The 26,815-nt window shown below is 39.1% G+C and overlaps 1 protein-coding gene across 11 annotated transcripts in view; it reads right to left on the reverse strand.

Annotated features, from left to right (window-relative positions):
- HUWE1 (HECT, UBA and WWE domain containing E3 ubiquitin protein ligase 1) overlaps window positions 1-26,815 on the reverse strand; it is a 168,113-nt gene that overhangs the window by 38,969 nt on the left and 102,329 nt on the right. For all 11 annotated transcript variants that reach the window (XM_058713382.1, XM_058713386.1, XM_058713387.1 and 8 more), the window contains 14 exons: window positions 16,960-17,151; window positions 14,604-14,820; window positions 14,073-14,195; window positions 12,899-13,136; window positions 12,279-12,509; window positions 10,650-10,772; window positions 10,056-10,151; window positions 9,198-9,467; window positions 6,872-7,024; window positions 5,189-5,316; window positions 4,879-4,960; window positions 4,041-4,217; window positions 3,418-3,577; window positions 2,771-3,129 (listed from right to left, as the gene is read on the reverse strand). In XM_058713382.1, coding sequence (XP_058569365.1) covers window positions 2,771-3,129; window positions 3,418-3,577; window positions 4,041-4,217; window positions 4,879-4,960; window positions 5,189-5,316; window positions 6,872-7,024; window positions 9,198-9,467; window positions 10,056-10,151; window positions 10,650-10,772; window positions 12,279-12,509; window positions 12,899-13,136; window positions 14,073-14,195; window positions 14,604-14,820; window positions 16,960-17,151 — 2,549 coding nt within the window. The remainder of the gene's footprint in view (window positions 1-2,770; window positions 3,130-3,417; window positions 3,578-4,040; window positions 4,218-4,878; window positions 4,961-5,188; window positions 5,317-6,871; window positions 7,025-9,197; window positions 9,468-10,055; window positions 10,152-10,649; window positions 10,773-12,278; window positions 12,510-12,898; window positions 13,137-14,072; window positions 14,196-14,603; window positions 14,821-16,959; window positions 17,152-26,815) is intronic.

Consider the following 26,815-nt stretch of genomic DNA (forward strand, 5'->3'; position numbering starts at 1 on the left):
TCCAATTGCATTCAAGGAAGAGTTACTAAGGATTAAAATACTATCCAAACTCTGCCTCAAGACACTGGATGATAGTTTTAGATTTTTGGGAAAAGACGCACTTGGGTCTTTTAAGTCCCATTCCTTCCTGATTCAAAATATGTGGCTTATAAAAAGTTACAGGATTCAGCACATCCCAAAACTATCAATTATTATAACAGATGGCATGTTATCTTTATAGAAATTGGGAAATGTATCTAGACCACTGATCATCTAAATTATAGCCCTCACATGTAAGTGCCAGCTCCTAGCCTTCCCAAATGCTGTCCCAATTTTAAACCAGAATGGTTCAATCTCTAAAAATATGCAATACCAATATCCACTCGGTGTTTAAGAACAAAATTAAATGTTTCTTTATGCCTCAAAGTCAATCATCAGTCTTAGACACAGGAAATACTGAACTATTTACAGATGGCTTGCTCTGAAACTATAGGGCTTAGACATTACAAGAAGGTAATAAAGAAAATAACTACCGTATTTTCCATTATCATTCCTTTGTGAACTATGTTCACAAACATCTTTTGGAATCTTAATGCTTTCCTTACCAAATCAGTCATCTCTTTAGTTGAACATATTAACCCCAATATCTTGCCTGTAAAGCTATAATCCTAAACTCTCATTTTTTAAATACTGAAAAGTCTAATTTCACTATAAAGAATGTGCTGTAATTTAGTTATCCAGTCCTCTGCTGGACATTAGATCTCCAGTTTCTTCTATAGTGAACATTCTTGTATATGTACCTTGGCATACTTGACTTTAATTATCAAATAAATTCCTAGTCATAGAATTTCTAGGTCAAAGAATATCTCAAACTGACAGTACCAAATTGCCCTCCAATGTGGCTGCACCAATTTTCACTCCTACCAAAAGTAAGAGTATGCCTGGTTGTCCACACCCATACCTGCAATGGATATTATCAAGCATTTACATTTTGCCAACTTGATACATTAAAACTGCCACTGATCTTCCTTTGCTCCTCATAATCCTAAATACAATTAAGCTTAGAAAGCTCTTATCCAACAAGAACCTGTATTTTCCAGGCATTAAATTTTTTTAAAATGTTTATTAATTTATTGCGAGACCGAGTGAGCAGGGGAGGGGCAGAGAGAGAGAGACAGACAGAATCCCAAGCAGGCTCCACAACTGCTAGCACAGAGCCTGACGTGGCGCCTAAACCCACAAACCATGAGATCATGACCTGCGCTGAAATCAAGAGTTAGACGCTTAACCGACTTAGCCACCTAGGCGCCCCCTTAGCATTTAAAAAAAATTTAAGTTTTATTTATTTTGAGAGAGAGAGACTGAGCAGGGGAGGGGCAAAGAGAGGGAGAAAGAGAGAACCCCAAGCAGGCTCCACACTGTCAGCACAGAGCCCAATGCAGGGCTTTAAATCACAAACCATAAGATCATGACCTGAACGGAAATCAAGAGTCAGATGCGAGCCAACCCCAGTGCCCCTTCCTAGCATTTTTTAAGTTGTATAAATGTTAAACATTTTAAGTATTTTGTTTTTTAAGTCAGAATTCTATCTGTATGTAGCTGTTTCTTCCCTGTTGGGCTGTCTCTTGCCCTGGATCAGTATATACGCTGTTTTTAATAGTGCTCCTTCTTTTGATTTTGCTCATGTCAGATGAAATCAAATAGGCTGGGTGAATGAATGCGAAATGTATACTCATACACACAGAAGTATAAAGTGGTTCCACCTTTTTGGCAAGCAAGTTAAAAAATACTCATATGTTTTCATCCAATTTCTAGGAATCTCTGAGAAAAACAAATCTTAAATGTGACAAAACCATGCACAAAAATGCAAATTGCAACACTAATTATAAATGTGGGAAACGGTGTCCCAAGAGAGGAAAATGGAAGTCCAATAACATTCACATGATGACTGTTGACAAAGAATTAATAGGAGGAAATAAGACATTTGTCCTCCCCACTCCTCCCCTTTGAGGTCTTATGTTGAGATTACAAAATTTTTTTACATGTTTTTTAAAATTTATTTTTGAGAGAGAATGTGCGTGAGTGGGGAAGGGGAAGAGAGAAAAGGGGACAGAGGATGTGAAGCAGGCTCTGTGCTGACAGCAGGCAGCCTGATGCAGGCTGGAACTTACAAACTGCGAGATCATGCCTGAGCCACCCATGTGCCCCATAAACATTTTTCTCTTTTCTAATTACTTTGTCATTTTTATACTGCTTTATGTTTCCTAAAATAAACATATAAATGTCTTAATTTTCCAATCTGCACAACGGGTATCTGCAAATGCTTATTAAAGTGTCTGGCATATTATAATATTCCCAAAACTTTACTACTTTTACAACTCCAAAATACAATGTTTGGAAAATGTGCTCACCGGTGAATACATGAGAAATACTATAAGGGAATCAACTTTAAGACATGTACTTGGTGAAAGGTATCCCAGTTCCTCATTAACAGTTTTTGGTTCAAAAAAGCTATACTGCCAAAGAGGACTTTATAGGTAAGATTTATTACTATAGTAAGTGTAAGGACAGAAAATGTTATTTTCTAGTTAAAAAAAAAAATCATTCAATGGGACAATCTTTCATATGTAAGCAAGCACTTGAGCACACAGCTGGGAAAGTTTGCTGGACAAAACATATAGTCTATGTATCTAGTTATATACCCTATGAAAAACAAGAAGTGTATCTGAGATCAAGGAGAACAAAGGTATGATATAAAGCTAAACAAGCTTCTGACATCAAAAAGACTCACCTTTTCCATGGTATGACGGAGGGTGCAGGGATCCTCAATGATGTGTCTTAAAAGAAGGGTGACCAGGGGGGTAAACCCATTGAAGCCTGAACTCTGGGTCAAATTCAAGATCATGCGGGTACTCTTTAGCTCTGCAAACATCATGGCGTATTTGTGGTCTCGGGTGAGCCTCAGGCAGAGACGAAGGGTGGCATGCAAAGTGTCTGGGTCTACAGGGACTCCTAGCATGCTCACACAGGCCCGGATTAAAACAGTCACCATATCCTCTGTCAGGCCCTGGATCAGGATCTCCCCAATTTTTGTTTCTTCCAGGCTCGTCTCCTTTTCAGTATTTGTACTCTCTAGGGCCAAAGGAGTATCTACAAATGAGAAAGTAAGAGTTCAGAAGTTTAATTTGACATTTCCTTCCATATCTCTCCCTCATAGCTAGGTCAAGCACTTGGGTTTGTTTCTATTACAAAATATACCAAACACCAATTCTAGGACCAGATAAAAGGACATATAAAAGGGACTGTGTATCTTTAAGTCACCAAGCAATATGATGGGTAAGAAATCACTCATGATAAAATTGGCCAAAACTTAAGCCATAAAGGCACATGAAGCTTTACGTAACACTCCTTGAAAGATTCAAAACTGAAGGTCCATACCACTGGGTTTATTTTCTTTACGTTTGATATCCATTTCTTTGCTTTCTTCCAGCGTCTTCTCTAGTTCCTGTCCATTGCTATTTTTTGAGTTTTTATTCAGCCGTGGTACCCTCAGGAGAGTCAGCATCACAGGGCGCCGATTCCCTGTTTCCTCATTAACCTAGAAATTCAAGAAGACAAAAAACAGCTCTACAAAAAAAAAAAGGAAACGATAAGAGGGGCTGGAACTCCCAGGTAAAATGCTGCAATAGGAAGGAACCCTGGCAACTTTTTCCATCCTTATCACCTACAGAGAGAAAGCCTGAAGGTCCCCAAAAGTAAAGCAGGATACACAAGGCCCTATAACAAACTGGAAACTTTCCAATAGAGTAGATACCATCCCTAACACTTAAAATCATTTCTGGTTGGAAGAGTATCATATTGCCATAAACAACAGACTCATGGTCTAACTAATGACTTTAGGAAGACTCCATTCTCTGTCAACTATACCAAATTTAGTAGTGGTAACAGCGCTTCTTATAACACATGTCAGGACGTCTGGTTCAGGAAGAAGCAAACCAAAAGGCATACTCAGCATCTTCCCCTCTTTTCAAAGAAGTTTACAGCACCGAGTGAGCACGTACCTGCACCATTGTAGTGAACTGGACAGTGTATCTTCTTCGGCCTGCAGTGAAACGCACACTCGTCTCTCCAGATTTCCAGGCAGAATCAATAGTGCTGTTGTTGCTTGCACTGTAACTACACCAACGCCCAGAGCGGTCATCAAACCAGCGCCAGTTGTTGTTGTTGGACTGTAGATACTGAATACAAAAACAAAAAATTTCTTTGTATTTCCTACAAGTTTGGTTGTTAGAAGAAACAGTAACTTCATCTGTTCACTACTAAAGCTAACCAGGAAAAAGAAAGAATACTGTGAACATTTAGTAAAATTTTGAGAACCAAGAGAAGTTTTTTGTATACATTAATTCTCACATTCCTGATCCCTTCCATAAGCATAAAGACCTCTACACCCTTGTCCTGCAATCCTCTGCTTTTCTTTTGTTTCCAACTGTTTTCCACAAATGGGAAACATTATTTCAAATGTGCAGGAACCAAATTTCTGTTTCTGAGAAGGCACTGAGATAATGTGGCCTATATAATTTTTGTATAAAGAGCACTTGGCTTCTGTAGGAATTGCTGCACACTCAGTCCTTCATATAGAAGCCACTCTCTCCTCTGGAGATAGCACACTCCTTTAACATTTTCTTCCAGGTAAGTTCTAGGGTCCTTCACCCAGAAGCTCCATAAAAAAATAATTCTAACTCGCCATTCAGAAGAAAAATATAGCTATTGAGATCCCTCAAGAGATTTAGGTCTTGATCAGGCAGCTTTCCATTCATTCTTTACTACTCTGCCATATTCTCTTCTGGTCTATTCTCACCTCAAGAGGCTAAGCAGTTTTGTCAACTATGTATTATATACCTTAGTCATTTGGGCTCTCCTTTTTGAAGAGATGGCTGTCTTCTCATAGAAATCTATCAGGAGCAACACGGGGGTGATCCACCTAAAAAAGAAAGAAATGATTTACTTTGGGCAAGCCAGAAAACCTGTACAATATGGGAAAACTTATCGTGATTTTATTAGGCACCTCATCTATTTTCAAACCACAAAAAGGTACACAAGATTTGCCCCATACATGCTCTAGAAAAGTGCTTGATTTAGGGCCTGAGCTATAGGGCCCAAGTCTGAGAGGGAACAGAAATGAAACCAGGTGAGATACAAGATCACTCACTTCGGAGTCTGGACCTCTTTTTGCTCCTTGGCGGCCTGTAGGCAGGGTTGAACCACTTCCAAGAGTTTGATTAGGACATTAAGGATGCCACTAGATTCAACGACCCAGGCACAAGGTAGCTTCAACTCCTAATTGGCCAAAGAAAAATAAATAAATACAACTTCTATTCACCATTAAGGATTGGCACAGTATGGGAAAACACAAAGCTGAACACTAAGAGAACTGCTGAATTAAAATTCCACCTCTGCCACCTACTAGCTGTGTGATCTGAGTTACTTAAATTCTCTAGGCCTTCAGTGTTTAGACCCTCAGGGGTCATAGGAAGTAATAATTTCTACTTCGAATGTTAATTGTGGGGATTAAATGAAGTGTGTGTGTGTATACTTGTTCACTCTAATGCCCAACGCAATGCCTGGCACATTAATATGTACTTATACAGAAGCTGTTATTAGGATCATTAATATCATTATCATTAAGGATTACCATCTAGGAAATGTAATCTTAATTATGTTGAAGTTGAAAAGCTTCTGATTTACAGAGAACCTTTATATTCTTTCCAGGAAGATGGAATAATTAAACATAGCAACAGTTAGCAGTTCCCCTACAGGTGCTACACTATAAAGTAGTTCCTTTATAGGGGCTGCACTGGAAGTAATTTAAATGTCCAATAGGCAATTACTTAAACTAGGGGACATCCAAAAGATGGAATGTATACATGACATGGGAAAATATTCATAATACTGAGAGAACAAAATACAAAATTTTCTTTCTTAAAATGGTCTGATCCTAATTATTTTAAATGCATAAAAAAGGGCTAGAAAAAAATTAAAGACTGTTACTTGTGATTTTTAAAAGGGGGGGGGAGATTCATGAGTGATTTACATCTGTATTATAATGTTATTGGGGACCCTGCATTCAGTACTTTGCAATCCTTCCCAAAAGTTATTTATTCACAAGTGCTATAATAAGAATTACCACTTCCATCAAAAAAGAAAAACCCCAAGACTGTAAACACACAATTTGACACATATACTGGACTTAATCTCCTGAGTTCTTGTAAAGGGTTTACTCCATTAAGTTCAGGTTTTACTGTTAAGCCTGACCTACAAATGAAGAGTCACTTGTGCAAGGTCAGTTGCCTCCTAATTCCTATGTAGGATGAAACAAGAACATGTCCTGGCCATTCTCTTGCTTAAAATAATCTGTTGATTGACCAAGTATGAAGGAAGAATCAGATTCTATCTGATGCCCATCATCCAATTTCTGGATCTGACCCCACATCTGACCCCACCTTTTGTCTACCAGTTAGGTTTCCTCAGAGAGGCCAAATTATCCCACAACTGTACTGGGAGTCATTCTAAAAACCTTTTAACTACCACCCCCCAAATCCTCTAAGACATGATTCAATTAATTAACACTTGTTCTGAGAAGCTCTTCCCTCATTAGCCAGAAGTGATACATTTGCCCTCCTCCTGAACTCAGAGAAAATTCTTTATACTATTCATGTGGCACAGAACACTGCATACTGTACTTAATTATATGTCTTATAGCCTATCGGACACTGTGGGCTCATGAAATGAAGATATCATGTCTTACAATTCTACCTTCTTGAAGGTCTCAAACGGTAGGTGTTTTATAGTTCTTTAATGATGAATTACAGGAACCAAAAGATCTAAATCTTACCTCAAAAAGCAGTGTTAAAAGCAAGATTCTAGTAGCTAAATTGGAGGCTTGGGGCAGGGTGGCCATCTGACTGATCCACTCTGACACAGTTTTTGTGTCACTCGTTGTCAGGGGAAGAGCAGCTTTGATCAACACATCAGCAGCTTCCCACACCTAGAAAAGCAGAGAAGTGGCTAAGTCAGGTAACTGTAGAGTATAAGGTTTGTCAAAACATCCTTAACCTTGTAAAACACTCCCTCCACTCCCAACACATTTGCTTAACAAGGATGAGTGAATAATAAAACGTTAACTAAAGGGATTTAGTGTATCAAATGATGCATGCTACGAAAGGAATGCCTCTAAAAAGAGGAGTTTCTTAGGCTAGATTACAAGAAGCCTCAATTTTAACTTAAAGGAAATGAATATTTAAAAATTTTCTGGGTGCCTGGGTGGCTAAGTGTCCAACTTTGGCTCAAGTCATGATCTCATGGTCCCTGAGTTAGAGCCCTGCATCAGGCTCTGTGTGAATATCTCAGAGCCTAGAGCCTGTTTCAGATTCTTTGTCTCCCTCTCTCTCTCTGCCCCTTCCCTGCTTGCACTCTGTCTCTCTCAAAAATAAACATTAAAAAAAATTAAAAAAAAAAAAAAAGGGGGGGGGCGCCTGGGTGGCTCAGTCGGTTAAGCAGCCGACTTCAGCTCAGGTCATGATCTCGCGGTCCGTGAGTTCGAGCCCCGCGTCAGGCTCTGTGCTGACAGCTCAGAGCCTGGAGCCTGTTTCAGATTCTGTGTCTCCCTCTCTCTGACCCTCCCCCGTTCATGCTCTGTCTCTCTGTCTCAAAAATAAATAAACGTTAAAAAAAGAAAATTAAAAAAAAAATAAACATTAAAAAAAAATCTAGGGGTGCCTGGGTGACTCAGTTGGTTAAGCATCTGACTTCAGCTCAGGTCATGATCTCATGGTTCACTGAGTTCGAGTCCCGTGTTGGGCTTTGCATTGACAGCGTGGAGCCTGGAGCCTGGAGCCTGCTTTGGATTCTGTGTCTCCCTCCCTCTCTGTCCTTCCCCACTCAGGCATAGTCTCTCTCTCAAAAATAAATAAACAAAAAAAATTAATAACATTTTTAATTTCTAGTACATGTAAGTCAACCCCAAAGGTTCTCCAACTTACATTTCCATCAACAATCTTTTACTATAATTGCCCCAGAATTACCATTAAAAACAAAAATAAACCAGAATGTTAGAAATGTTGGTCTTTAGTCTGCATGTTCAATTTCTTATAAATTTGACATAATTGCTGTTTTCTAGGTTTTAGTTTTCTTACAATCATTTCTATAAGCTCTTAATATAAAAGATAACTAAACCTAGATCCTATCTTGGGAAAAAAGGTTTACCCAGTTTTCCTTTTACTTTTGTGCTATCTCCATACACTAAAGTTATTATGTTTACATATATCACTTAAAAAATTTTTTTTTAAGGTTTATTCATTTTTCAGAGACAGAGAGAGACAGAACATGAGGCGGGGAGGGACAGAGAGAGAGAGGGAGACACAGAATCTGAAGCAGGCTACAGGCTCTGAGCTGTCAGCACAGAGCCTGACACGGGGCTTGAACCCACACACCATGAGATCATGACCTGAGCTGAAGTCAGATGCCTAACTGACTGAGCCACCCAGGCGCCCCACATACATCACTTTTTGGTTTCTTCCTCTGCTCTCTTGACTTAAAAAAAATATACAAAAGAAGATCCCAATGATTTAAAAACATGAACAGTAAAAAAAAAAAAAAAGGTAAATAGGACTAAAATATTAACTATCTCTTTGTGTGGGGATTCAGGGTTATTTCTTATCCTTTTCATGTAACTAGTACACATTAATTTCGTAATAAAGAAAAACACTTTAAAAGAAGACAAATATCAGGTCACAACTATTAATTAGGATGGGGACTTGTCAAAGTGGTTGCATAGGAGAGGGAAAAATAAAACATTTATTCACGGTTACTCCAAGGGGACTAACTTGGCTCAAGAGTGAGACACATTTGGGACTTTTTAGATGAATTTCAGAGGAGATGCCTAGAAAAAGAAAGCTTTGATTTTTCCTTTAAAAGGTATTTTTTTTGTTAAGTAGTTTATTCACTTTTTGCAGGGAACACTCAAGAAAGAGCAAGATTACCAGATCTAAAGAATTCAAAGAGAATATATCCATATCAGGCAAAATGCAAAAAAAACCCCAAAAACCCTCCAAGTCCCAAGCCAACAGTTTTATTTAAAAAAATAATAATAAATCAGATTTTGATGGATGGCAGAAAAACCACTTCACACACTCCTTTCTTCTGGCTCCTGGAGAGCTCACCTGATTGACTACTTGCTTCAGAATCATGTCTCGATAGTCAGCTCCATTACGTTTGATTGCGGTCATGATCAGATCACACACCCGGTATACTGTGTCCGGCAGCTCATCAAGAAGGTGAAAGCAGCCTGGCAACATGGTATCTGTGAAAGTGTGGAGCTCATCTTGTTCCAATGGATCAGCATCCTGGAACTTCTCTAGACATTTAGCTTCTTCCTCCTCCTGCTTTTCCCGAGCTTTCCGTTCCTCCTCCTCTTTCCGACAAGCAACTTCCTGGAGGCGGGGAAGGAAGAATGATAACATATGGGAGAGGCGCAGACAGACAGAGAATACTCTAAAAATGTACTGGCCCTACCATACTGAATACCCACTACCTTTCTCCTCAAGCAGGGGATATGTTCTTAGGGGTGGCAATTGTTCATGAGGGCAGCCACAAAGGCTAAGGCAAGACAGGAAAAGCAGAGAAAGACACTTCTAACTCCCAAAGCATTGCAAATTTATTTGCAGCATCCTGTATCACACCCTCCCAAGAAAATCACCTGGAGAAATGGTCCTGCATTCTCTGCCAGTCTAAGTAAACTGAAGCAATTGTTATTTATGAACAGACAAGCCAAGACTGGCCTAATTACCAGATATTTTGGGTCTCTTATTTGACAGTAAAGGTTAACATTTCATCTGCCTCACTTAGCTTCAGGTCAGTACAATGTAGATCAGTGATGGCAAGGTTGGGATGAATGAATACTCTTGTCTTTTCTTTAGACATTAATTCCACCAATTACATTGCAGTAGTAGTAGAATGTTCATAAAAGCAGTCAAGATTAATGTTGTCAGACCCTTTTGGATGTCCTATGTCCTAATTACCTCAGGTGATTCCGCTCTTTGATCCATTGGGATATCCTGTCCCAGAGACATGGCAATTGCTCTCATCATCTGGTCCTCTTCCGACATACTCAGATCCTACAGAGAAGCAACAGAAAATCCAGCAACAAAACACATAACAACTCACAAGAAATCAGACATCCTGTGCTCAAGCTTTAGAGAAAAAGAGAAGGTGCCCTGAATGCTGCTCTCTAAATTCAAATCCTAGGCTTACCTGGTTGCTACAAAAACAAAGAGGGGAAATCACAATGAAATTAAGCATAGGAAGGGGACTTCAATGTGACTATCTAGTATGCATTTCAGAAAAGCATTTCTTCTATTGCTTCCTGACTATGGATACTTTAAGAGTTCTTCTGCAAAAAAAGTCCAGTAATTTGCATGGCTGGGAGACAGGAAGCTTCTGCTTATTACATTCTAAACAGTGTTATCACAAAACAAAAATACTGGCATGCAGAAGTCTGAAAATGAAAAGTAGTTTATAGAAGGGAAGACCAATGATGGAAACACAACAGAAGAAAAAACACAGCAGCAGCCAAACCAATGCCCTAAAAAATTACAACTGCTAAGCCAACTTACTCGAACAACTCCGCCCATGATTGGGGGAGGGTGGGTTAGAAGGTACTCTGTGGCCTGCTCCATGGTGCTGGTGTTCAAGAGGGCCTCCATGGCATGTTCCCTTGTGAAGCCCATGTCCATGAGCTACAAAAAGAATGCAGGATCTCAGAACCACAATAAAAGAGAAATTCAAATACATTTTTAAAAGGTAGAAACCCTTCCAAGATGAAAACAAGGTTTTCTAACTTCATATGAACTGAGAACAGTAATAAGCTAAGGCAGTTAAGTAAATAAACAATCCTTTCCATTTGGTGCTTCCACAGCATTCAAACATCAGACCTACACATTGGGGCAGGGAGCCAAGGTGATTCTCAATTCTATCCTCTAAGAAAACGGGGCTAGATGTTTATCATCATGAACAGGATCACTCTAATTCATAGATTGAGATTCATACACAGAAGCAAAAATGGATCCCCACTCTTCTGGAAAACAAACTGGCAACAGAACAAGAGCCTGAGAAATTGACCCAGACATTTTATTACTAGGAAATAATCATGAGATGTACAGAAAGATATGTACAAAAAGAAACTATACACCACTGATTTACAACATCAAATAAGAGGATTAACATCCAGTAATAAAAGAATGACAGGAAGCTTAAAAAAATCACCCATTTTCTTAATGACAGCAGTACAATTCTACATACTGTATGATGTTAATTAGACATAAAATCAAGTGATGAAAAACCATCTTTTCTGTTGACATTATGAATGCCTTTAAAAATAGTTGTAGGGGCGCCTGGGTGGCGCAGTCGGTTAAGCGTCCGACTTCAGCCAGGTCACGATCTCGCGGTCCGTGAGTTCGAGCCCCGCGTCAGGCTCTGGGCTGACGGCTCGGAGCCTGGAGCCTGTTTCCGATTCTGTGTCTCCCTCTCTCTCTGCCCCTCCCCCGTTCATGCTCTCTCTCTGTCCCAAAAATAAATAAAAAACGTTGAAAAAAAAAATAGTTGTATTTCCAAATTTTCTTAAAGTGAGCATTTAATAGTTATATGTATATTTAAAAGACATATGTGTACTTAAAAAGGACTCTAGACATAAAGAGGGCACACATACACACAGACACACAGAAATTCCCAGAGGAATATGCTAAATTCTCTGTGATACTGAATTGTCAGCATTGTAGAGCCTCCTCAGTCTGCTTCTAGCCTCCAATTTTCAAAATGTGGTTTATATATTTACTTAAAGACAACAAACAAAAGTTTTGTAGATAAGGTTTCAGAGAGCTCTGTTGGAGAATAAATTTGGGTCACGATACCCCTACCCTTTCCCTCTACAGATTAATGAGAAAGTAGCTGAGAACAGTTTGTGTCCAAAGAACATGGCAGCCACAGCCTATTGAGAATACTGTAAAAAAGTTTTAATACTTAACAACATGCTTGGGAGGACACAAATTTTTTACCTGTTAGGAGCATGAAAATTACACTCCAGCTTTCTCAGGAGAAAAAAGAAATGCTAAGAGGGAACAAATTTAAACGTATCTCCTAGCTAAGAGGACCAGGCACTCAGTGGCATGTAAACTTAGAAAACCGACAAGCAGTATACTCTATCAGGTGCAAAGCCTAGGCCCTGCAGTGGGAAGCTAGGACCCTACCTGTTGCAGTTGCTGCTGGTTGACTTGAGGTTCCCGGCGAGAGCCACCTTCTTCTTGCCCTGTGTCCTCTTCTCCTCGAGACCCCTCCTTCTCTTTGCTTAGTCTCTCTCGAATCACAGGTTCTCCTCGGAGAATGTGGCATAGGATGGCCAGCATGGACTCAGCCATTCGCCCACCATATACCTTCAGGGGTTTCCGGTTCCAAAGGTTCTTGATGCAAGTAAAGGCTGCCTAGAAGTCATTTGAAAAGCTGCGTGATCATTCTATCTCAATTCAAAGCTACTGGAGGAGTAAGTCAAAGACTTACAGGAAAGTCTTTCCACAAAAGGTCAGTGCCAACAACAAAATCCTTGGTCAGTACTGAGGGGGCATGAAGAAGCACACAGAAGGAGCATTGAACCCAATCTAAAGAACCAATCTCAAGTTTACAGTTCAAATATTTACACCACAGCATATTCTCCAATGGTCTCTATCCCCCTCTTCTGTAAGGCAGCCCTTATCTGGGAGTAGGATCCAATGGTTCTCCAACAATCGAGTTATTTCATTAAGGACCAAAAAGAAGGAGAGCTACCTAATCAGCATGAGAAATTTGTCTTGGTTTCAGAATGCTCAATACTCACTTTCTGAGTTACCACAAGGAAGCGGAGGGCACTGAATTGTGGAAAGTTCTGGACGCCTCCAGGCAATTTGGCAGGCAGTGAATGTGGAGATTCAAGCACCGTGGTGGGATTCACCATCTTCTCCACTAGCATTAGCCAGGCATCTAGGAATTCTCCTGTACCATCAGGTAAATCTGAATGTTCTAATCCCTCAGCAACAGGAACTTTGCCTCCCATGGACAGAGCCCAATTGAAAGTTCTAAATTCAAAAAAGAAAAAGTATATACAGAGAATATTAGTACTGTAGATGGGGGGGGGCATTCAGAAGGTTCCCAGTATCTACACTGGCACTACACGTCCCTCCTCTTAGAGCTACAGCTGCTAATCTATCCAATATTTATTAGCTTTATCTTTTGGGGGAGGAGGGTTTACTCCAGATTTATTGAGGTATTACTGACACATAACATATGTAAATTTAAGGTATACAGTGTAATGATTTGATACACATACTGACTGCAAAATGATTACCACTTTTAGCTTTACTTTTCAAAGCCAAACTGAACAAACAAAAAAACAAAAGTGGTTACCAGAAGGGAAAGGAGTAGGGGAATGGGTAAAATAGGTGAAGGGGATTAAGAAGTACAAATTTAGTTATAAAACACAAGCACTTCACAGAAATGAAAACTGCGGCATAGGGAATGAAGCTAATAACATTATAATAACTTTTTATGGTGACAGATGGTAACTACACTTATGGGGATGAAAACTGCATAATGCACAAAACCATCAAATCATAATGTTGTACACCTGAAACAAACAGAAAACTATATGTCAACTATACTTCGATAAAAAAGTGAAATTCAGCTTAGAATCTTCAGACTAAGAGAAGGACAAAAATTATCAGTCAGAGAAACAATAGAAAAAGACAAGTCTATTAGAAAAATATGTACCAAGCACTAAAAACCAAATGAGAAAAAGCAGAGACCCTTATGAACACCTCTAAGACAGGGTGAATCCCAACCTCCAAGAAGACAGACAAATATGTCTAGTTCCCAGAATGTAAAAGGGTGTAACTAATGGCTGTCTCTATGTATCTCACTGTCACAGGACAGGTGATGTAGAAAGTTGTGTGCTAAGGCACACAGAAAGACCAAACTCCAAAAAATGCTTCTCTGTGAAACAACTCGATTCTTACTCAAAAAGAGCATTGTGGCCTCCAGAGCAGAGAAATTTCTGCAGCATGAGGTGGTAAGGATATTTCCTCTCATCAAACAGCATTGGAGATGTAAAACCAACGGAACAGATGAAGAATGTCAGCCTGAAAGAGGGGAAAAAATTTTTAGACTTCTCTGAAGCAGTCACAGAAGCAGTAGGAAAATTCATGTAGAAGCCTAGAGTAAAATTTAACATTGTACTGAAGTGACTGAGAGACTGACTGGAATTCAGGTGGGTGGCTAGTCTGGTTGTTAAAATTTCTAAAGCAAAAAAGGTGATGATTTTTACACCTAGGAAAAAATACAAGGTTACTGAATTATAGTTTGATTATAAATACTTGAAAAATCTCTATATTCTAGACTAAGAAAAACCAAGACAGTACATTAAACTGTATGTAGGCAATGCATCTATAGTTAACAGGGGACCTTTCAAGTCCTCTAGTTCAGTGGTTCACTCTCCATTTAAGTAGAAAAGCAATGAATTTGATTCTGTATCTCAAGCAGAATCTCACCTGAAGCGGGGAGTAGGTGTATATGGTGGAGGTTGCCAAGATAAGCCCTTTGTGAGGAGCTTAGTGAGGGCTGAAGCTGTGGATCGAGCAGCAGGTGTCGGTGCTGTGGTGGTGCTGGCAGCATGATGGCTCCTTCTCTGGCGGACAGGAGACCCCACGCAAAGTTTAACAAGGAGTCCAAATAGTTCAGCAAGTGCTCGGCCTAATCTGGAGGAAGCTGGAACCCAAAAGTCAAAATAAGGCATGAGAGTACTCTCAGAATGGTTTCATTATAACTAATATTACTGACGAATATATTTTTATGATTGACCACTTCCTCCCACACAAACACCTGGATTTGTTTCTACATCTGACAATCCAAAAAGGAAGTTCCAGAGAATAAATGCCTCTTTTGAAGGCAACAGAGAAGTATGTTGGCACTCATTATATATGTGAAAGACAAGATAAACACATTGTTAAAGTAGATATTAATGGAAATCGCCTTTGTAGAAAAAGCAACACAGCAATATGAACCAGTTAAGTAAATGAATACATCTACTGGGTTATGGAATCACTTAAAATGCCTACAGAACTTTAAACATAGCAAAACTGTTAACAATTTGGACCAGGAAAGAACATCAGATATACTATATATTGTCTGATCACAACATTAAATGTATGATCCCCAAAGGAAAAAAGACTGCTATGAAAAGCTTAACAATTTTATAAATGCCTTTCTTAAGGTGTTAGGTTGATTGTAAGTATTTCAAATTTTCATCCTTGTAGGATGCTTTTTGGTATACGTTGTTGAACCAAAGAGTAGAATCCAAACTCATGTTTGAAAATAGAAAAAGGGAAAGGAAACATGGGCAAACATATTCTATTTGGGTGTTTCTTTGCTCTTCTTAAACCATTTCTCTGTATTTTTGTTCTACAATATTACTCAAAATCATAAATGAAAATACTGCTATAGAATTTCTAAAACAAACATTTCATCATGATCCAGAGTTAAGAAAGGTTAGATCTGAGTCAAAGTAAAATCTCCTGTGTACAACAATGCACTGTGAAAAATAGGCTCTACTAGAGCTGGCAGTACATATCATACCCAAAACTTAGTAAGCTGAGTTAAACAGCCTAAGAAAAAAGGAATATGCCTTTCTTCTTCTTAATCCATCCGAATTAGGATTTCCTAATATTAGGCGGTAGAGATACTTGCACTGCTTGGCTGGATGCTGGGTATGCCCAGACTCTGAAAAACCAATGCATCCAAACCTAAGACTGCACTTTGTTTCACCTTCAGGTGAACAAACAGCAAAGTGGCTCAAAGGTTGTTAGCAAGGATAAGAAAAGAAGATAAAAGGCCAGTAGCCACAGATAAATAGACATTAAAAGCATGGACCGGGCCCACAAATAAATCCCAGATTTTTCTAACGTCAGAGTTGTCCAAAAGGTCTAGCAAAGAAAGTAGAGGTAAACCATGAGCACCTTCTTGGTCAATTTACCTTCAATATGGGGTTTGTGGTGGTAGATTTTCAAATTAAAACGAGTAGAAGTAAACAAATTAGAACAGAATGTAAGATTCAAGGGAGTTAAAAATAATAAACAGAATAACCAAAGTCCATTTTCTGCTTGTTTTGGGGCACAGCTCCAGATTCCCAGGAGTTATGTCTTCACTTTCCTCTACATTAAGGTGTCGGAAAGAGGTAAATATTGAGGAACATACAAAATAGGTTCCTTAAACACTGACATTAAGGGCAAAAGAAGACAAAGATTCGTGCACATGTTTAATGCAGTCTTGCATCATGTTAATGTGGTCTCCACAGAGCTGCCAAATTTACATTATTAAAACATGAATCAACCATGTCACTTGCCAGCTATGTTTAAGGGACAGAGAAAGGAAAAGGAGACTGGGTGGAGTAGCCACACAAGTAACAGGAAAACAGGACAGCTTCATACCACAGAAGCCAAGAAAATTGTATTTTGAGGTGGTGGGCCAACTATCATCCTGCAAAAAAGTGAGAAAGGAGCTGAAGAGTATCCAATGGACTTAGCAATAGGTTACTAATGAGACATTTCAGTGGAATGGTAGGAAGTAGAAGCCATTTGCAGTAGTTGAAGAATGAATAGGTAGGAAGGAATTAAAGACAAGGAGGGGTAGACATAGCTTTCAAGAACGAGTCTCTTATGCCTATATCCCTAGCACTTAGTACAAAGCCTATCACATAGCAGACATTGTATTAAGTACACCTGAAAGTAAGTCACCAAAGTTGAAAAGTTCCTTAAAGGAAACAATGCAGCCATGTCAACTGAATTTGTCTGAGAACTGGTTAAAGCTCTGAAACCCAGAAAAGGGAGTAGAAAGAAAAAAATCACTCACCTGACAATAAAGGCTTGATTTGCTTGATTCTGGCAGCCATAGCAGGTGTGATTTTAGATTTGCCCTTAGAATCTGAAGCAGTAGGTTCATCTGTCTCCATGGGAGCCAATGCATCACCATCAAGCCCAATGCCTTCTAATAAGCCCTGGGTAGAAGCATCCATACTTGCAGCTGTTCCATCCTGTTCCCCATCTGTAGACACAGAGGGAAGCAGTAAGACCATGTTGAGTTATCACTTACCTGGTTCCTTGTTCTGAAGTCACAAGAAATAGCTACCCATGGTGCTTGTTACACTTTTAAGTTTCCATAACTTCCTAAATCTGAAATAGAAAAAGAAAAACAAAACTGTACTAACATGCCCCTCTCCTTGAAGCCCTTCTAAGTAGCTAATACTGACATTTTCCAGTGAGAGCATACGAACTGTCTTAAAACAGGACTACCTTCTAAGACTAGGTACTGCATGACACAGGGGCACCATTCACACAGACTACAATATGAGTGGTGCACCCTCCCCGCCCCAACCAATGCTGTCAAGGTGAATACCCTGTTAGAATTTCATGGCTTGCTAATAAACTCAAATTAAATATCATAAATTACCACTGGAGAAATACATTTTCTAGCATATAAGATTTCTGCATATGAATGTGAGATGTATCTTTTTCTTTTTTGGTGGGGATATGTGTGCTCTTAAATCTAATAATCAGCTTCAGACAAACGTTAATAAAACACATCACCAAGTTTTTTTTGTAATGTTCTAAGAAAACCTGTGGAAATGGGAGTCATCTTTGTTAAATGTGTAAAAGAAATTGTTAGAAAAAAAAATATATCCAGATTGTTAGGTGAAGCAATTCTTTGACAGAGTCTAATTTTGTTCGTATATCCTTCCTAGTAAATTATTTTATAGTTTCTTTGAGTCAAAATTTGGTGTATTTGGCTAAATTTGAGGTTCTAATTTTTGGTTTGGTCCTCTTTCTCCGAATTTATTAATACTTTATTATTTTTTTAAGTCAGCGAGTAGGGGAGAGGGGTAGAAAGAGAGTGAGATTATCCTAAGCATTTTCAACATGGAACCCAAAGTGGGGCTCAATCTAACTGTGAGATCATGACCTGAGCCAAAATCAAGAGTTGGATGCTTCACCTACTGAGCCACCCAGGCATCCCTCTCCAAATTTAAATGGGCCAAAGGTTTGTGTTTATTAGTGCTCTCCCCTTCCCCATAATAACTAGCTATCGTGTAACTCCTTATTTGGTTAAGTTATGCCTTTATTCCTTAAGCGTTTTCCCTATGTTTAAACTCAGTACAATTTGTAAGCATATCTTATGGGTTTTCATATATGGAATTGTCTTCACTGTTTTCTTAATAGTCTATCAAATTAATTTCTTCCCTGTTGCAGAATATAGGGAGAAAAAGTTTCCAGGGGCACCTGAGTGGCTCAGTCGGTTAAGCATCCGACTTCAGCTCAGGTCATAATCTCGCAGTCCGTGAGTTCCAGTTCCACAAACTCACACTCTGTCTCTATCTCAAAAGTAAATAAACATTAAAAAAATTAAAAAAAAAAACTTTCCAGAAAGTTGCCTTTACTTTTTTTGATTAAAAAATTTTAAGGTTTCTTGATCTTTGAGAGACAGAGCACGAGTGGGGGAGGGGCAGAGAGAGGGAGAGACAGAATCTGAAGCAGGCTCCAGGCTCTGAGCTATCAGTACGGAGCCCAACATGGGGCTGGAACCCACAAACGGAGAGATCACGACCCAAGCTTAAACCGGATGCTTAAACAACTGAGCCATCCAGGTGCCCCAAAAGTTGCTTTTATTAATTTTAGGTTTGTTGCATTAGAGTCTGAAAATTGTGTATTAATTTATGCTTATTGCAATTTGGAACTTTTATTGTGATATAACATAAAAGCTATTCTCGGGGCGCCTGGGTGGCTCAGTCGGTTAAGCGTCCGACTTCAGCTCAGGTCACGATCTCGCGGTCCGTGAGTTCGAGCCCCGCGTCGGGCTCTGGGCTGATGGCTCAGAGCCTGGAGCCTGCTTCTGATTCTGTGTCTCCCTCTCTCTCTGCCCCTCCCCTGTTCATGCTCTGTCTCTCTCTGTCTCAAAAATAAATAAACGTTAAAAAAAACAATTAAAAAAAAAAAAAGCTATTCTCTAAAATACCATTGTACAGGGGTGCTTGGTTGGCTGGCTTGGTTGGAAGAGCATGCAACTCTTGATCTCAGGGTTGTGAGTTCAAGCCCCACACTGGATGTAGAGATTACTTAAATAAAAATACCACTGTACAAAGGAGCCTAAAAGATGGCAGAGTAGGACGGCCCTGAAATCATCTACTCCCACGTTTACAACTAGATATCATCCACATCCAAGTCAATAAACTGAAGAGCAATTCGAAGACCAGCAGAACAAACTCCACAACTAAATATAGAGAAGCAGCTGCATCTGAAAGGTTAGGAAGGTCAGAAAGGCCGAGGGAGGTTGCCCACAGAAGGGAGGGAGTAGGGTGCAGAGAGGGTAGGGAAACAGGCACTCGCTCCAGGAAACTCACAAGAGGAGATTCATTCCCATAACGTTTGGCTTTAAAAACCAGAGGGGCTGTGGGCACCTAATGTGGCTCAGTCAGCTGAGTGTTCAACTCTTGATTTCAGCTCAGGTCATGATCCCAGGCTCATAGGATCGAGCCCTGCATCGGGCTCCTCGCTGAGCAAGAGCCTGCTTAAGACTCTCTTTCGCTCTTCCCCTCTCCCAGCTAGCACATGCTCTCTCTCTCTCAAAAACAACAACAAAACAAAAAACCAACACCAGAGGGGCTGAATTCTATGAGTCTGTAAAACCATTGGGACTTGGGGTTGAGCTTTAAAAGTCAGTTGACTCATACTGGGCCAGCTATCACTTGGTTGCTGCCCTTAAAGAGACAGCAGCCTACGTAGAGAAGCAACATAAAAACGTCAGTTTACACAATACTGGGGAAAAAAGGAGACAGATCTCTTCAAGCTGATTTTAGAGCCTGTTGGTGGATTTCTCTGAAAAGGAGGGAGCTGGCAGTTGCCATTTTTCTCCCTTGCCCTGCAGCATTAACACAGAGCATTAACACAGCCTCCTTGTAGGAGGCAAGGCTACAGAGACACTTACTACCTAACCTGCAAGCAGTGAGCCATGGCCGTGAGGTCTCTTGAGGACTCACCCACAGGGCAAATTCTGTTAAAGCTACACATGTCCTGCCCAGCCACCTGGTGCATAGTTGTGCACTGTGCCCCCAGCTGCTACAGTGTTTTGGAGAATCTGGCATAGCACTAGCGTCCAACTCCTATCTTCCTAACACTGCCACCCAAGCTCTCAAGTTAACCAGTGGGTGTGCCCCCTCAGAGTTGACTTGCCTGGGTCCCACTAATGCCACAGAGAGCAAGTAAAGCCCACAAAAGACAGAGTCAGTACAGATGACTACAGTGAAAGAAAAAGTGACTCAGACAAAACAGCAAGACATAAATATTATATACAGGATACTCTCCTGAAATACCAGGTTCTGGTGAACAAGGGACACTGCATGGCATTATAGGACCTCTTCTTTATAAGGTCACTACTTTTAAGAGCAACAGACATAGCTGAAATTCTTAACACATAAACAGACATAGAGAGGCGTACAAAAAAAGGAGAAATTTATCCCAAATGAAAGAACAGGAAAAGGTCGTAGCCAGAAATCTAAGTGAAACCGATATAAGTAACATGCCTGATAGAGAATTTAAGGCAATGATCATAGGGACACCCACCGGATTTGAGGAAACAGTGGAAGACCTAAGTGAGACCCTTAATGCAGAGATAAGGAATAACACAGCAGAGATAAAGGGCTCAATAAGTGAAATGAAACTCACACTTGATGGAATAATAGCAGGCTGAAAGAAGCAGAGAAATGAATTAGTGACCTAGAAGACAAGAGTAATGGAAAGTAATCAAGCTGAACAAAAGGGAGAAAAGAAAAATGCACATGAAAATAGACCCATCGAACTCACTGAGTCCACAAAACATAGCATTCATTACTACAAGGAGACCCAGAAGAGAGAGAAAGGGGGGTAGAAAATTTATTTGAAGAAATAATAGCTGGAAACTTCCCTAATCTGGGGAAGGAAACAGATATGCAGATTCATGAGGCAGAGAACCCCCAACAGAATCAACAAAAGGAGATGAACACAAAGACACTGTAATTAATTTTGCAAAATACAATGATAAAGAAAAAAACTGAAAAGCAGGAAGAAAAAAAGAAGTAAATGTTCAAAATATAGTGATAAAGAGAAGACTCAAAAAGCAGCAAGACAAAAAAACAGTTGGTAACCTATGAGGGAAAACCCAGAAGGCAAGCAGATTTTTCAGCAGAAACTTGGCAAGCCAGAAGGGCATGGCATGAAATATTCAAAGTGTTGAATGGGAAAAAAAAATCTGTGGCCAGGAATAGTTTATCCAGCAAGGTTATCATTCAGAACAGAAGTAGAGATAAAGAGTTTCCCAGACAAAAACTAAAGGAGTTCATAATCACTAAAGCAGCCCTGTAAGAAATAGTAAACAGGACTCTGAGTAGAAAGGAGAGATCAAAAGTGACAATATTGGGGTGCCTGGGTGGCTCAGTCAGTTAAGTGTCTGACTTTGGCTCAGGTCATGATCTTGTGGTTTGTGAGTTCAAGCCCTGCATTAGGCTTTGCAATATGAGCTCAGAGCCTGGAGCCTGCATCAGATTCTGTGTCTCCCTCTCTCTCTGCCCCTCCCCTGCTCGCTCTGTCTCTCTCTCAAAAAACAAACATTAAAAAATTTTTAATTAAAAAAAGTGACAATATCAAGGAACTCACAAAAAAGGATATAAAATGTAACAACAAACACCTAAAACATGGGGAGAGAAGAATGGGTTCAAACTTAAACCACAACCAACTAATATAGACTGCTATATGCAAAAGAAATTATATACGAACATCATGGTAACCATCTATCAAAAACCACTAAAAATATTCAAAGAATAAAGAGAAAGAAATCCAAATAGATCACTAAAGAAAATAGCAAACCATGAAAGACAAGAAAGGATCAGAAAATTTCAGAAAACAACCACAAAACAAGTAACAAAATGGCATTACTTATCGATCTATCAATAATTACTTTGAATGTAAATGGACTAAACACTGCAATCAAAAGACACACAGTGACAATATGGATAAAAAAGCAAGACCCATCCTGCCTAAAAGAGACTCATGTTAGACCTAAAGACACCTGCAAGTGGAATGCGAGGGGCTGGAGAATCATCTATCATGCAAATGGTTGTCAAAAGAAAGTCAGAATAGCAACACTTATACTGGACAAAATAGGCTTTAAAACAAAGACTGTGAGACAAAGGAGGACACACTATATAATAATAAAGGGGACAATCCAACAAAAAACCGTAACAATTGTGAATATGCACCCACAAAGGAGCACCCAAATACACAATACAGTTGATAACAAACATAAAGGAACTAATTGATAGTAATACAATAATAGTAGGGGACTTTAACACACCCACTTACATTAATGGACTGATCATCTAAACAGGGAATCAACAAGGTAACAATGACTTTGAATGACACACTGGACCACATGGATTTAACAGATATATTCAAAACATTCCATCTTGAGACAAAATAGCAAAATAACACATACACATTCTTTGCAATTATACATGGAACAGTCTACAGAACAGATCACACATTAGTCCAGAAAACTAGCTTCAACAAATTCAAGAAGATTGAAGTCATACCATGCATCTTTTCTGACCACAATGCTATGACAACAGAAGTCAACCACAAGAAAAAATCTGAGGGGCGCCTGAGTGGGTCAGTTGGTTTAAGTGTCCAACTCTTGATTTCAGCTCAGGTCATGATCTCAGGGTTTGTGAGATGGAGCCCCCACATCTGTGCTGACAGCAGGGAGCCTGCTTGGGATTCCGTCTATCCCTCCCTCGCTTGCATGTGCTGTCTCAAAATAAGTAAACATTTTTTAAAAATCTGGAAAGACCACAAATACATGGAGGTTAAACAACATGCTACTAAACAACGAATGGGCCAAACATGAAATCAAAGAAGAAATCTGAAAAGTACATGGAAACAAATGAAAAACACAATGGTCCAAAATCTCTGGGATGCAGCAAAGACAGTTGTAAGAGGGAAATATTTAGCAATATAGGCCTACCTCAACAAGCAAGAAATCTCAAACAACCTACACCAAAAAGAGCTGGAAAAACAACCAAAACCTAAAGCCAGCAGAAGGAAGGAAATAATAAAGATTAGAGTACAAATGATCTAGAACTAAAAAAAAACACAACAGAACAGATGAATGATAACTGCAGCTGGTTCTTTAATCCTCAGTAAAGAGAAAGGACAAAAATAAAATCACCAATGAGAGAGGAGAAATAACAACCAACACCACAGAAATACAAAAAATCATGAGAATGTTATGAAAAAACATATGCTAACAAACTGGACAACCCAGAGGAAATGGACAAATACTTAGAAACATATAAACTACCAAAACTGAAACAGGAGGAAATAGAAAATTTGAACAGACTGATAACCAGCAAAGAAACGGAGTCAGTAATCAATAAACTCCCAGCAAACAGAAGTCCAGGACTGGATGGCTTCACAGGCGAATTCTACCAAACATTAAATCAAAGAAGACTTAATTCCTATTCATCTCAAACTATTCCAAAAAATATAAAAGGAAAGAAAACTTCTCAATTCTTTTTATGAGGCCAGCATTACCCTGATACCAATACTAGATAAAGACACCATTGAACGAGAGAACTACAGGTCACTATCCCTGATGAACACAGATGCAATAAACTCCTAGCAAACCGAATTCAACAGTATATTAAAAAAACATCATTCACCATGATCAAGTAGGATTTACTCCCGGGTTGTAAGGGTGGTTCAATATTTGCAAATCGATCAGTGTGATACATCACATCAATAAGAGAAAGGATAAGAACCATAAGATAATTTCAAGAAGATGCAGAAAAAGTATGACAAAGAACAGTATCTATTCATGATAAAAAAAAAAAACCAACAAAGTAGGTTTAGAGGGAATATACCTAAACATAATAAAGGACACATATGAAAAACAAAGCTCACATCATCCTGAATGGGGAAAACTGAGAGCTTTTCTTTTAAGATCAAGAATAAGACAAGGATGCCCACTCTTATCATTTTTATTCATCACATCACTTGAAGTCCTAGCCACAGGAATCAGACAAGAAAAAGAAATAAAATACATCCAAAAGTAAGGGAGAAGTGAAATTTTCCCTATTTCTAGATGACATAATACTATATATAGAAAACCCTAAAGACTCCACTAAAAAATGCTAGAATGGATATACATATTCAGTAAAGTTACAGGACACAAAATCAACGTACAGAAATCTGGTGCATTTCTATACACCAATAATGAAGAGAAAAAGAAATTAAGAACAATCCCATTCACAAATGCACCAAAAATAACATACCCTAGGAATAAACTGAACCACAGCAGTACTCTAAAACACTGATGAAAGAAATTGAAGAGAACACAAAGAAATGGAAAGACATTCCGTGCTCATGGACTGGAAGAACAAATATTGTTAAAATGTCTATACTTCCCAAAGCAACCTACACACTTAATGCAATCCTATCAAAATACCATCAGGAATTTTTACAGAACCACAACAAACAATCCTAAAATTTGTATGGAAACACAAAAGACCCCCAATAGCCAAAGAAACCTTGAAAAAGAAAAAGCTGGAGGCATCACATTTTCAGACTTCAAGTTATAACATAAAGCTGCAGTTATCGAAAACTGTATGGTACTGGCAAAAAAAAAAAAAAAAAAACACCAGACACATAGATGAACAGAACAGAAAAGAAAACCCAGAAATAGACACAACTATATGGTCAACTCATTTTGTCAAAGCAGGAAAGAATATACAATAGGAATAAGATGGTCTCTTCAACAAATGCTGTAAGGAAAAATGGACAAGATGTAAAAGAATGAAATTGGACCACTTTCTTACACCATACACAAAAATAAATTCAAAATGCGTCAAAGACCTAAATGTGAGACCTATATCTATAAAAGCCCTAGAAGAGAACACAGGCTGTAACCTCTATGACATCAGCCATAGTAACACTTTCTAGATATGTCTCCTAAGGCAAGGGAAACAAAAGCAAAAATATACTATTGGGACTACATCAAAATAAAAATCTTCTGCACAGTAAAGGAAAACAACAAAATTAAAAAGCAGCCTACAGCACGTGAGAAAGTATCTGCAAATGATGTATCCGATAAAGGGTTACTATCCAAAATATACAAAGAACTTACTTCTACAACTCAACACCCAAAAAACATATACTCCAACCAAAAAATGGGCAGAAGACATGAACAGACATTTTTCCAAAGAAAGTATAGAGATGGCAAAAAAACACAAGATGTTCATCATCACTCACCATCAGGGAAATGCAAATCAAAACTACATTGAGCTATCACCTCACACCTGTCAGAATGGCTAAAATCAAAGCCACAAGAAACAAAAGGTGCTGGTGAGGATGTAGGAAAAAAGGAACCCATTTTCACTGCTGGTGAGAATGGAAATTGGTGCAGTCTCTCTGGAAAACAGTATGGAGGTTCCTCAGAAAGTTAAAAATAGAACTACCCTACAATTCAGCAATTGCGCTACTAGGTAGTTACCCAAAGAATGCAAAAACACTAATTCAAAGGGATACATGCACCCCTATGTTTATACTAGCATTATTTACAATAGCCAAGATATGGAAACAGACCAAGTGTTCACTGACTGATAAATGGATAAAGAAAAAGTGGCACATATGAAAATGGAATGTTCTTCAACCATAAAAAAGAATGAAATCTTGCCATTTGCAAGGATGTGGATGGACTTAGTATAATGCTAAGCAAAACAAGTCAAAGACAAACACTGTATGATTTCACTCCTATGTGGAATTTAAGAAACAGAACAAATGAGCAAAGGGGAAAAAAGAGAGTGAGACAAATCAAGAAACAATTATACACAGAGCTGATCATTACCAGAGGGGAGGGGTTGGGGAAGGGGTTATATAGGCAATGGGGATTAAGGAGTGTACTTGTCCTGATGAGCTTGTCCAGGTGATGTATGGAATTGTTGAATCACTATACTATAGAACTGAAACTAATATAACACTTCATGTTAACCTACTGAAATTAAAATAAAAACTTTTAACAAATATAAAAGAAAAATTTTAAATATATAACATGGAATCAGAAAAACAAAATAGCCCTGTCCACATATGTGTGAGCCACATATAATTTTAAATTTTCTAGTAGCCACATTAAAAATTAAAAACATAATTAAAAAAAAATTTTTTTAATGTTGGGGCGCCTGGGTGGCTCAGTCGGTTAAGCATCCACCTTCAGCTCAGGTCATGATCTCACGGTCCATGGGTTCAAGCACTGCATCGGGCTCTGTGTTGACAGCTCAGAGCCTGGAGCCTGCTTCAGATTCCGTGTCTCCCTCTCTCTCTGCCCCTCCCCTGCTCATGCTCTGTCTCTCTCGGTCTCAAAAATAAAAACATTAAAAAATTTTTTAATATATTCATTTGAGAGAGAGAGAGAGAGAGAGAGAGAGAGAGAGAGAGAGAGAGAAAGCAGAGAGAGAGGGAGACACAGAATCTGAAGCAGGCTCCAGGTTCTGAGCTGTCAAGCACAGAACCCAGCGCGAGGCTCAAACTCACGAATTTTAAGATCATGACCTGAGCCGAAGTCGGATGCTTAACTGACTGAGCCAACCAGGCGCCCCAAACAGATAATTTTTTAATATACTGTTTAACCC

Source organism: Neofelis nebulosa, chromosome X (assembly GCF_028018385.1).
Source record: "Neofelis nebulosa isolate mNeoNeb1 chromosome X, mNeoNeb1.pri, whole genome shotgun sequence".
Classification (NCBI taxonomy): Eukaryota; Metazoa; Chordata; class Mammalia; order Carnivora; family Felidae; genus Neofelis; species Neofelis nebulosa.